Source organism: Zonotrichia albicollis, chromosome 12 (genome assembly GCF_047830755.1).
Source record: "Zonotrichia albicollis isolate bZonAlb1 chromosome 12, bZonAlb1.hap1, whole genome shotgun sequence".
In the NCBI taxonomy this organism is placed as follows: Eukaryota; Metazoa; Chordata; class Aves; order Passeriformes; family Passerellidae; genus Zonotrichia; species Zonotrichia albicollis.
Window position 1 is genome coordinate 14974995 of NC_133830.1, and position 13204 is coordinate 14988198.

Consider the following 13204-nt stretch of genomic DNA (forward strand, 5'->3'; position numbering starts at 1 on the left):
TTCAGCTGAACACAAATGGTTTTCACTGGGAGGGTGCTCAAACACGGGCACTGGCTGCCCTGGCAGGATGTGGAGTCTCCATGTGTGGAGAACCATCAAAACCTGACTGGGCACAGTCTGGGCACGAGGCTCTGGGTGACCCTGCCACAGGGCTTGGGCAGGATGGTTTCCCCTCCAACTCAGCTGTTCTGTGATCTGGGAGCAGCAAGGCAGGAGGAAATCAGGAGACAACTAAAAGCCATCAGCATGATTACCTCCCACAGGCAGGAACAGCCCAGGATCAGCACTCAGCTCAAATGACTGAGCTTTAGAGCACTCAAAGTGACTGAGAGGCTGAGATAGGTAACATCTCATTAAACCAAAACACACTCACTCCCTCTGGAAATCATGAATTATTTTAAAGACTTTTCCTGCTTTTAGCACACACAAACCTCCCTGAAATACATGACTAGCTGTAAAATTTCAACAGCCACACATTTCACAGCTGGCTCTGGCAGGACAGCTGAGGCAGCCAGATGCCAGAGCCCAACAGACATGAAACAGGAATGGCAGACTTCACTCCACCTCCTTCAGCCTCTCACTGGGACACTGAACTTTCCTGTCCCCATCTGGGAACAGAGGACATGCTCTATTTATGTACATCTCAAAAAAAAAATCCCCAAACCACCACCACAAGAAAAGAAGGGAAAAAGCCCCACAGAAAACCAAACATCCCAAACCCCATAAACAATCTCCACCCCTAATGAGTGGCAGTTCTGAATACCAAAGACACATTAGCACTATCAGCAAAGCCATGAGGCTTCAGTTTTCCCTAAAGCCCATCAGTTAAGAGCACATATGCACAACTTAAAGGCTTTTGAGGTATAGTAAAAGTGAATATTACAAGGTAATTTAAAAGACAGCTGAATTTCTGAATTTGCAGGAAATTCGATTCTACAAACATTGTACTTTAATTTGTGAGCCTCAAACACTATTTCTAAAAAGCCTGGCTGTTCCCTTTTTTATCTTCTAAGCCCCCAGACAGTAAGTCAAGTTACTTTTTTCTACAGTTCTTCATACACTGGTATGGAATTTCTGTGCTGCTCACACAGCCAGATGCAACCTGCCTACACTGTAAGGAAAGCAGAAATGCAGCTGCCTCTCTATGGCAAGTTATTTGTTCTATAACTGATATCAAGGATAGTTTTAATGGAAAATCTCTCCCAAACAAATCTGTTTATATATAATTTGAGCCACTACTTTCAGGTAGATTCAGGCACACAATGTCAATGATTCTTCTTAATTTCACTGTTTGGTTCTTTTTTCATTTTGTGCTTTGTTCAAGGCAAGACACTTTATTTGCCACTATTACAGCTGTACTAAGACATAAGAAAAAATGTTTTAAAGCCACTGACGGGAGAGATAACCAGGGTGGCAGCTTTTATTCCCCAGCACATGCAAAACACCCTCTGACAAGATAAAAAACCAAAAATCAGCTTTGTCAACTTCTGATTTAATGAAGACCCTGCTCATTCAACAATTCCATCAAGTCTGACAGATTGCATTATGGCACAACTAAAATGTACAGACCTGTGCATCAGAGTGGGTTACAGAGGGATGAGCAGTGGGAGGGTGCAGGGCTCCCTCACTGGGGCTGAAGGATTGGCACCCCCAGGGTGTGGCTGGGGCAGGGCCTGGAGCCCCAGTGCCACTGGGCAGCACCATTAAAGCCTTGTAATGCTCCCAGGACCTGCTCACACCCATCACACTGGCTTATCCTGAGCAACCAAAGAAAGACACTGCTCACTTCACTCAGGTCTTTAATCTGACAGCTGCACTCAGATTAAACCAGACCTTCCATGGCTCACACATTTATAAATGCTGGCTTCAGTCCAGACCAGCCACATCATCATGAATATAATTATTCTCCACAGTCACACAGTGACCCAGACAGGAGGATTGTAATTGCAGCCATCTTCCTACAATTCACACTGAACACTTTTAACTTAAAGAATATGGCAGTAAGAGGTAATCAAGCCATCAGGTCAGGGAAAAAGAAAAATGGAGTTATGCAAAAACTTTCATCTCTGCTGCACATCTAGCCTTCAGAATTATTCATATGGCAATTTTCAGGCACATTACAAATGAAATTCAATGAAAAATAAACCAAATAGCAGCCATATACCACAGCTGATCTAAAGACTGATGCAGACTGAGCAGAAACAAGCAGCAGTCAGATGTATAGGAGAGATGCACTGCATTAGGTACCAACAACTTGGCCATAAGAGAAGATTCTGAGAATAAAAGAAACACTTGAATAGTTTCACACCAGATGTAGTTTGCATTCTGTTCTCTTACCTGATCTGCTGCAATGAAATGGGTGTTTTAATCTGCTGATAATAATCAGGATACTTTTTCTTGGAGGGCAAGTGGAAAAAGGGTTCAGAGATGAGCTGGCCCTGGTTATTACGGCAGCTTCTCACTGTGTCATAGAGCTGGTACAGGGGATTGGAGGTGTCCATGAAGGAGGTGATGCTCTCAGCCTCAGACTCTCCCTCTTCATAACGAGCAGCAGCTGCACAGAGAGGAAAGAAAACCAGGAAACTCAGCAGGACAGCTCAGAGTGGGTGTTTTGGTGGATAAAGGTGTAAAGCAGAAAGAAAGGAAAGCCCTCTCTGGCAGTCAGATTCACACCTCAGAAAATGACACAACACACATCTAATGAGCCTCAAGCTGACAAAAAAACCCCTTTATTGCAATCCTTTAGACAATATTAATCACAGCTCAATAAAAAATTGTGAAGCTTAACAGAAAAAATTGATACTAAAGCCTGATGATTCTCCTCTAACATATACAGCAAATGAAGAAGAAATAAATGTTTTACAGTGATTATACAATAAGCCTACAAAATTCATAGTAAGTATTTAAAAATTTCATAGCAAACTTTTTTGGTTATCTTGTTTCAGGATTAGAATAAATGAAAGAAAAGCTATGAAGAGCTAACACTTACTGCAGATAAAATTAGGAGAAACATTACATGAACAACAGAAACATATCAGGAAGGAGAAAACACTGGCACTGGAAACAGGATGGGAAGCAATAAATGGCCAGTCCTTCTACACTGCTAAGTCACATGAACAGTGCACTTTGCACCTTGCAGACAGACATGACATAAAATCTACAAGGCTTTGCACATGCCAGAGCTAAATTATTCACCCCTTTTCCCCTCTGAGTGTGGCAGATGACACACTGAGTCACTCAGCTACACAGCTCTCCAACACCAGCTTTCCAGCTGGCATTTCCATCACTGCTCAGAGGAGGCTGCCACAGCTTCAAGCTCTCTATCCACCTTCAGTGAAGTCACACAGAAATGGTGACAAAGCCAGGGCACACTCAGAGTGTAACAACACTGCTGTCACTGCTGCTCTGCAGCCTGACACCAGATCTGCACCAGAGTGTGGGACCTGCCAGGGTCAGAGGCAAAGCTAAAACACAAGCAGGCATCAGCAGATGTGCAAACATGCACTGAGGATGTGCATTACTGACTTGGGGAGACACCCAAAATTAACCTAATGATACCAATCAGCATCACTTAATGACCCAGCACCTACTACACCACAGCCAGCAAAGCAGGAGCTGGACAGAGTAACTCAGGTAGAAACAAATCACTGGAGCTACCACTGAAATCAGCTGAAGTTTCAAAAATAGATTATGGTTTAGTTTACTCAAACAGTCTGGTCTGTTTACTCAAATTGCTCAGTTCTGAGCACTCTACCAAAAGTAAGAAACAAACTGAAAAATCAGAATAACTTGTTTCTATGAAAGAGAAAACACAAAGGGACCAGTCAAGTATTTGCTGTTCTTGCTGTGTGTGAGCAGCAACAAAACAGTTCAATACCCTACATAAGAAATGTACTTTCATTGTGTTGAAAGGAGGCATTCACTAAAAAGAAATCTAAGTAAATTAGATATTAATTAGTTATTTTAAAATATACTAAAATAAAGCATTTATGTATTATAGTTTGACTGTATTTTATATTTACATAATACACAACTATGAGTAAATATATACACATTATGGTCATAGATATAACCATATTTACAGTATATACAGCTGTAAATAAATATAAATAAATATACAGCCACACTTTCATTATAATGGGCATGTTCTTTAAAAGTGATGTGTAAACATCATATATTCTTACCTATCTAGAAAATTGTTCAGATCTCCTAATATGAAACCTGCTCTATTAAGAGCCAAAGAAGAATGTATTACTCAGGCCAGAAGACAGAAAAATTATTATTTTTGCAATAATAATATTTTTGCTCTTATAGAGCAAACAATCTGATGCAAGACTGTATTTTCTTTAAGGTGCAGCAGCACCAGGTCCCATATCCCCAGCAAGCACTGGCAGAGAGGGACAGGAGGTTGTTGCCCTTTTGTGCTGCTACCACAACTACAGTTTGCAGATAGCACAAAAACCCCACTGTCTCCTCTGTGGTCCCAGAGCACCCAAACAACAATGAAAGCTCCATGTCCAACTGAAGATGGCTGCCAGTAAAACCAAAAGCAGCATCCAGTCTTAAACCATCTCTACATGAGACAGTAAAAACAAAACAGCCTTGTTTACAAAATTAAATACATGCAAGTAATACATAATGACCACCTATGCCTGCCTCTGTAGACTGATAATGAGGAGCAAGGGAGCTGCTGAAGCTGCTCACAACTTTTACACTGGGGCTGGAAATGTTCTACAAGCTCCACCACACCAACACCATCTGCAGCTGTCAGGATAAACTCTGTTGGAAACTGATATTGTTCATTGCTTAGGCAACAGCTACAACCAAAGAAGCTCATAAAGATTCAGCTCTCTGCTTCAAGGAGAGAGTTCTATTAATGTTCAGTCATGCAGCCTTGTTCTCATTTATTTTAACAAGCATTAGAGGAATGAAAAGAAATGAGACAGCAGAGCAATTAATAAAAATATCACTTGGTTTAACGAAAAGCCCTTGTCACCCAGAGACTGGCAGCACAGGGCTGTCCAAGTAGTACACTGGAAGCACAGAAAATCCTAGGGGGGGACAGGTCTGCTAAAAAAAATAACATTGCCTCTTAGTGAATGCAATAAAGATAAGGGAGCTTCAACAGCAGCAAGGCAAAAGCCTCACACACAGAGAGAAGTCTTACAAAAACTTACAATAATGTCCATAGCAAAGGTGGCACCAGAAAGTGGTTTAATCAGTGCAAGAATTTAAATCACTAAAACATAAAAAGCTACATGTTTTTATAGCATTACAACTTGAAAAAATAACAGTTAACAAACAAGCAAAACCTAGCTAATAAATATTCCCCATACCTCCCAGAAAACAGCTGCTCTGAAGCAGTAACTGAACTCTGAGCTAATCAGGAATCAAAATGCTTTTGCTTACAGCAAGAGCTAAAATTCAAAAAATTCTACATACCCATCCACTAGAAAACTGTGTGGAGTACAGCTCAATTACCAGGTAAGAAATAAATGTCCCAATAATACATATTGAACAGATGCATCTTTCAACATCATTGAAGAAATAATGTAAACAAAAAATCAAACAAAGAAGCAATTCCAGCACTACCAATCTCTTTTGCTGCATGGAGCACCCAATGTCTTCTCCAGTATCTCCCCTTCTGTTCCATTTTAGAAGGAATAAAAACAGGCAACAGCTCCCTAAAGCTTGGGTAAATACACTTGGAAACATACAGAAAACTCAAAAGTATGCCAGCAAGTTTGGCCTACCCTATTTCACCTAGCTGTAAGACTCACAGGAATCACACCCTGAGTACAAAATATTTTTGAAATAAATGTCTCTGAGTTTATCAGGAGCTCTACAGATTTGATCATGTGAACATTTTAACAAAAGGAATTAGAGAAACTGCATTTCAGCTCCTACCAGCCAAAGCTGCATCCTCATCGCTCTCTGATCCATATTGCAGTGCCATGGTTATTGCTGATAAACGATCCCCTTGGGCTGATCTTTTGTTGCTATGAAAGAGAAAAAGTAAAGGAATTTTTAAAATGAAAAATAAAAAAAAAAGAGAAAATTATAATGAAAAAAAAAGGAAAGGGTTATCACATTAACTATTAACAGTCACCTAAAAGTGTGTGAGCAAACAAGTCATGACTCCATAAGCAGGAACATAGCTGTGAGTAAAGAAGGCTGGAGCCTTTAACAGGAGAAATTCTTACCAAGCCTTGAGTCTGTCTCTATTTTATGAGCTGGTCCATCCAACACAGTCAGAAAACTGAGCTTCAGCCTACTACCTTCTGTCCTGTTTTGTACACTTGAGTATTTGATTGATTGCAAGAGAAGGGGAATGATAAGAAGTCTCTCCCAATTAATAACTTTAGTTTTTGATCCTATTTTATTGGGATTTGTCTACAGGAAAGAATTCAACACACTAAAAGCTGTATATTCTATTTCTTCCCATTCCCTCATCCCCACATTTGGCACTTTCAGCACACACAGTGCCTGCAAATGAAGCAGCCTCCTATGCTTAGGTGGAGTAACCTGGCATCCACACGGGCTACAGTCTCATCTGGGCTTCTTCAGCATCCCTCTCTTTTGTCCCAAACCTGGAGCACACCATTTCATACCACACTGCATTAGCTATGCCTGACATTCTCTGCTTTTTTACAAGATCAGCTCTTTAGGCTACTCCAGAAATGGGCTCAGCCTTGTCCTGCAGGGCCCAAGTGAAGACTGGACAAAAGCAGATGGGCTGAGGGCATGCCTGGGCCCTGCACTCTCCCACACACCTTTCCTGCCTTTTGATACAAACACACAGGTATCATTTCCTTAGTGTGTGGGCCATCCCTCTAAAACATCCACTGAGCTCCTTTAGTCCCTGACCCTGGGTTCCATCTGCCCCTGCAGTCGTGCAGGGCAGCAGTGCTGGGGCTGGGCTGCTGCCTGATGAAGCCACTTCTGCTTCTGTCCTTGCTGTGCTTTGCCTCTTTTCACCAAAAAAGCTTCATTCACCTGGGTCATTTACATTGCAGTACCACTGATAGGGTGTGCAATCCTCACCTGGATCATGAGCACATCCACTTGTAGCCCCTCTTCCCAAAGGCCCCTGGAGCTGTAGTTCACCTTCCCACTGCCAGTGCAGATCCACAAGGGCCACTCCAGCCTCAGCATCCTGAGCCAGCCTGGCTGCTGTGCTGCTGTTCAGTGGCCCTTGGGGCCATGGGCATGAGGCACTTTCACAAAGAGGTTCTGGGCCTGAGCAGCAGATCCAGGCCCAGCTGAGCAGCCCAGGTGGTTTTATCCCTTTATCCCTGTGCTGCAGTGTCAGCTGCTGTAGCCACACCAAGGAGCACTGCCAGCATGGACTGCACACACTCCCCAGTCAGCAATAACCACACTATCAGTGTCTTATCAGCATTCATCTCATCCTAATCCAAAGCCCAGCAGCACAGCAGGTATGAGGAAGAAAATCAAACAAAATTCAGCATTTCCATACGGTGAGGACGCAGCTTTTCCTCCAAGGGCACAATTTACTTACCGATAATATTTGTTAGAAGAATTTCTCTCATCCCCAACACTGCCTTTACCCTGTGAGGAAGGACCTGTCAGCTTGGAAGCAGCCAAATTTGATGCAGTCCTTAAGGCAGGAGAGGCAAGCCAAGGAAAGGGGGGAGGAAAAAAAACAGGCCCACCTTAAACCCATGAAAAGATGCAGCAAGAAAAAAAGCTTTTTACAGAATCACTTTGATAGATCAGCCAAAAAGTTCAGAGACAGATGTTTGGAAGCTAAAAGATAAGTGAGATCCTTTCAGTGCTCCAGCATTTATGTGGATGTTGTTTATAAAGTCAGAGGAAAGTAACGTTCAGCTCAAGCATTGATAGCTGTACACACAGCTCAGCCTAAACAGCAGTGAAAGCAGCCAACAAAATGTTCCTTAGCATCCAGATAAAGCCAATCATACAGGTCCAGTCATGTTTATCAGCAGCTAAAGTCACTGTCAGGTTGGCTGACAGTGCATATTATCAAACAATTCCATTTTGTCACTTTAAGGGAGGACAGTTAAATGCACCCACAAAGAGCAGTTTAGGATGGCAAAGGAGACAATGAGCTCTGCAACAAAAACCATGATTTTTGACACAGAAGCAACATATAAAGCTCATGTTAGTAGCATTATGATGATTTGAGTTTGAGCCACCAATGACAAAGAACAACAGATGCAAATTCAGAAGAAAAATATAGAAAATGCACTTGAAGTAAACTTATGAGGGAGTTTTACCCAAATCAGCAATAGGTAAAGAACTCCCCTTTAACACAATTCAACACTTAGGAATTTAAATAAGAATAATAATTCTGTGAAGCAGATTCTTGAGAAAGAAAGAAAGAAACAAAAAAAGAATGGTTCAACAGAAAAAGCAACCAGTGAAATACACAATAGCAGTGAAAGGTTTGGTTTTCATGACACTTTTCTTATCCACATTTTTTCTGCATCCAGCCCAGTATTATTGTAGCCTGCTTCATGCATTATTTTTCCCCCAAGTCAGAGAAACAAAGAAGGGAGCTGTCAATGATTCGGATAGATTACTTCAGGATTTGAAGGTCTGTTGAGAACACAATGCACAAGAGGAACATCTAGAATAAGGCAGCTGAGAAGTGGAAATGGGTTGGCAGTGCAAGAGAGGAATTCAGCTAACAAATATCAGTGTGATTTATCTGTCATCCCTTCTTACACAATCAGATTTTAAAGAAAAACCATTGAGTCTCAGAAAAAAATATGACACACACCCTGACATGCTGAGCTTCATCAATGGCCAACACAGTGACAAAAATGAAATGCAATCACAATTTAAACAGAAAACCTCTATGCTTCTGGGTAGTTCTAGTTACTGCAAAGCAAACATATATGGATGTTCAGTGTCTGTAGAATCCAAATCTTCTGCCACTACACATATTTTTATGAAGGAGAATCGTTCACCTATGTGTCAGGAATTACTCCTTAAAGAGTATTTCTGCTTTTTATTTTTATATGCTCCAGCAGTGATTCACCCAACCATGGGAAGGATGCTGATGCTGAACAAACCAACAAAAAAAAACCACTTCTCAAAACACCTAGCAGTAAAAATCAACCAGGCAACTTCCACTTCTTTCACACAATAATTCTAGGCAAAGCTTCTAATACTGACACCATATACACAGAAAAAATGAAACTACCTTTAAGTTAAGTAAGGCAGTGACAGTGTTTCCAGCTGTACCATACACACCTTGGCAGGAAATGCCAACAGTGGTTTCCCAGCACCAAATACCAGTAAACAGCTCAAACAGATAAAGAGATTCCACCTTGTAAGTTTTCAAACTCCTTGAATGGCTTGCAGGACATTGCTTAATTTTTTTGAGATAACTGACACAGCTCACATTGACAAATAATATCTAATTGTACCCTTGAGTGTTACTTAAAAGTAAAATGTTTATATGAGAAGAAATTTAATTGCATTTCAGTTAAGAAACATTTATAATGACTGCATCACTTCTCTGTACACTATGGATTTTCACAGGAAGAAAATGCTGTTTCCTAAGTAAAATCACCCCATGAAACAAATAGAGCTATCAACTCTCATCAAGTGTTTTATTCCTGCATATTCAGGGCCAAATCTCTGCTTCACTGATTAATAAATCTGGATCTTCAGGTTTCTGTGCCTCTCTTCATAGCTAAAATTGCTTTTCAAACATGAATGGATTTCCCTCTAAGTATCTTTTGCCCAAGGTTCTGTTCCTATGTTTCTGCCCCTAACTGTGAGCTCTTTGGTTTCAGCTCCTAACAAGGTTCAAGAATACCCAGCACTTTTCAATAAAAGAAAGCATCTTGTTCCTCACTATTCATTTTCTGTTATTAACTTATAAACATGTGGTGGAAATTTGCCATAACCTATTAAACATCCACTGACAGTATTTTTCATAATCAAGTACATCACAAAAATATTTCACTGTAGAAGTATTTCAAAGAAAAAAGCTTTCTTTCAAAAACTATTTTAACCAATGTACAACTTATAAAACAACACTGATTAAGTTTTCAAGCCATTATTTCCCACTACACTCTCCACAGCACAATTAAAGGAATGTCAATAGAGGTTTTCATATGAGATTATAGAATTTGCAGTACCTCATTCGGAGACTTGACTTGGCCAACTCACTGTGCTCAATCTCAGCCTTTTTCATATTAAATATCTTTTTAATTGCATTTGCATCCTGTCAATGAAAAGAGGATTTTTTGGTTAATGTTGAAAGTGAATAATATTGTAATCAGATATATCCAGCTATCGAAAACAAAAATTAAGGTGTTTTTACATTTAGATATAAAACAATTTTGCATGAGAAATGAAGCATGGAACAAAGTGTGCCTGAAATACTCCCACACAGTATTTTTACAGTGGCCTGAAAAAACTGAATAGAAGACCTGAGCAGCTTCAGGCTAGGCTCATTTTTTTGTCACAGTTGCACAATTCTACAAAAAGCAATGTAAAAAAGAAAAACGCACTAAAAGCTATTTAAAAAAAAAATAAAATCAGGGTCTTGAGAGCTTTATGCTCAAGACTTATTTAAGGATCAACCAGCATAGAAAGTAGTCAAGAAAGTCTGAACTCAAATCACACTATGAACAAGTGAAACTAACCTTGAATACTTGGGATCCAGGCTCATTGTAGGTTTTGGCATTCTTTGCCAGAAGATCTATGTCCTTGGCCATGGCATGAATGCTTTTATAAGTTCCATTCTATACAACAAGAAGCAGAACTGGTTAAAGTGGCAACTTTCAGACAGCATGAGAACTAAGCCAATAGTGAAAAGCAAAGGAATTCATATTCAGTTAAGGGAATGTTCATAGAAAAACAACTTATTTGTAAAGACAACAGATAAGTACCTGGAAAAAGTAAACAAAGACAGTAGCATAGATATATGCTAAGTCTTTATAAAGCTCATGAATGCTAAGATTGAAAAAACACTTAAAAGGTAACAGTACCCTTATTTTGAAGAGCTCTGACAAAATGCTGTTTTAACTTTATTCTCTAGTTCAATCAGTCTATGTCCTATCCCTACTATGCAAAATGCTAGAATTACAGAACAGTATTTCAAATTATTGGAGAAGTGAGATGAAAAATGCATCAGTACAAAACATCTATTTATAGCACTAGAACAGAAGTAGGTGATGATAATGCACAACCAAGCCTCAGCACTCAATGTTTTACATGAGCAGCACTTGTCAAGGAACTGCTTTAAGCCATTAAACATCAAGGAACCCGAGATATTCTGGCTCAAAGCCAGCACTCCACAGCTCACAATGCCTGATCTTCCACCCAGCACCTTCTGCAGCACTAACCCAGCACAGAACTTTGAATCACCACAGTGTGCAGGTTTCCTAATAGCAGAGGGAAAGCTCACTGCCTTTCCTGCCACCATAAATCCTGACTTCTAACAATTCTGTTAATAAAGGCTGTACCCTGACACATTAATATGTTCATACCTGTATCCTCTGGGCAATGGTTTTAAGATCTATGGGTTCCTTTATTATTGCATAATAATCTGGATATTGCTGGAAAACAGAAAGAATTTATGTATTACTATAAACAGTCACAAAGGTTTTATTCTAACAGCTCACAGAACAAGCCATTAGATGAATTGAAGTAAGAACAGTGCAAGCCTCAAATGAGGCAGATACAAGGAATCAATAAAGTGACATAAAAGACCAGGTCTGATTGAAAATCCATGGTGATGGTTTTCAGAATATTGATTCTGCTGGTTAAAACTTTCACCTCAAAACCAGAACATCACTGTTCTGAAACAGAGCAGTACAAACAGGTACAGGAGTTTGCCACTGATGAGGCAGAAACAGAGAGCTGCACCCTGAGCGTGACCATCAGCTACAGAAATGTCCAGGCTTCCAGCTTAGCACACAACCCACATTACTGAAATACTCACCACTTTAGAAGGAAGTTTCTGAAACAGTTCACTTATGAGTCGTCCTGAGGGGTTTGTGGCAACAGCTATAGCATCAAGAAGCTGTTCCAGAATTTCCTTCAGGTAACCTGGAGATGACTAATGTAAGAAACAAAAATTACAGAAAGTAAGTTTTACTAGCAGCCAGAGTGGAGGGCTTCAAATTGTGCTGAATGTTTCAAAGGCAGAAAAAATCAGCTACAAAATACAGATGCAACTTTTGAAGACAATATTGTTTGTGCAGGTAAAGGTACACTAAAAAACTCTAATTTCAGCTTTACACTGCAGACTGTCAGACACACATCATAGTTACAGAAAATGTGCATCCCAACATCACAAACACCAGGCTAGCCCAAATTTCCTCTCATAACACTCCAGGAACAGCTGCACTGACTGAATGGGGCACCTGCTGATAACTGATGTCATTAGACACGAATGATGCTTGCAACCAACCTCAATGCTGGCATGAACTCAAGCACACTTCATATTATTCCAATTAAACCAGAACCATGCTTTACCCATATCAGAAACCCTCACAGCTTTTTTTGCTAGGCAAAAGTGAAACACACACACAATGTTGTGAAGTGATGAACTGATAAACTTGCACAAGAAATACCCTTTGGGGCATAATTTAACAATGAAAATGTTACTCAATGAATTGCACCCTCTCAGAGTGAGCTGACATCCACAGTTACAGCCTCCCTTCTGCAGCTGTCATGCCCACACTTACTAATTCAGAATTTGCTTGATTGTCATGTCCTTCCTCATCATCATCATCATCCTCAGCATCACCTTTCTGAACAAATTCATTTTTTGTGCGCAAATACAGCTCCCACAGTTTGCAGGCAGCTTTATATTCAGGAGAATCTGGCTGTAAAAACAAATCAAATATTACAGTCAAAATTCAGGGCACTCTCATCTGGAGAAAATTTGTAAGTTACCAGCTGAAAGTTATTAAATATGAGCAATAGAAAACTTGGGAAATTCCTGCTTCATTTGTTCTTTGACAGAGGAGTTAAGAATCACAATAAGCACTAGAAAATATAACCTGTATCACTCAAAAGCATCCAAGCCTTTCAGAAAACTTTGCAATAAAACTAGCTGGGTTGAGGCCTGGACAAACCAACTAGATGAATCTGAGAAATCATTGGCTTTTGTTGAAGTACACCACCAGCATTTAAAACAGATTAAATTTCAGTATGCCAGAAATCTGATTTATGCCAATACTGCTGTCAT

The 13204-nt window shown here is 40.1% G+C and overlaps 1 protein-coding gene across 30 annotated transcripts in view; it reads right to left on the minus strand.

Annotated features, from left to right (window-relative positions):
* The window catches only part of PBRM1 (polybromo 1), a 54948-nt gene that overhangs the window by 34041 nt on the left and 7703 nt on the right, over positions 1 to 13204 (minus strand). For 23 of the 30 annotated variants that reach the window (XM_074549989.1, XM_074550006.1, XM_074549998.1 and 20 more), the window contains 8 exons: positions 12699 to 12839; positions 11951 to 12067; positions 11496 to 11564; positions 10650 to 10748; positions 10140 to 10225; positions 7523 to 7621; positions 5908 to 5999; positions 2338 to 2554 (listed from right to left, as the gene is read on the minus strand). In XM_074549989.1, coding sequence (XP_074406090.1) covers positions 2338 to 2554; positions 5908 to 5999; positions 7523 to 7621; positions 10140 to 10225; positions 10650 to 10748; positions 11496 to 11564; positions 11951 to 12067; positions 12699 to 12839 — 920 coding nt within the window. The remainder of the gene's footprint in view (positions 1 to 2337; positions 2555 to 5907; positions 6000 to 7522; positions 7622 to 10139; positions 10226 to 10649; positions 10749 to 11495; positions 11565 to 11950; positions 12068 to 12698; positions 12840 to 13204) is intronic. The other 7 variants (XM_074550011.1, XM_074550015.1, XM_074549993.1 and 4 more) reach the window with 1 other exon arrangement.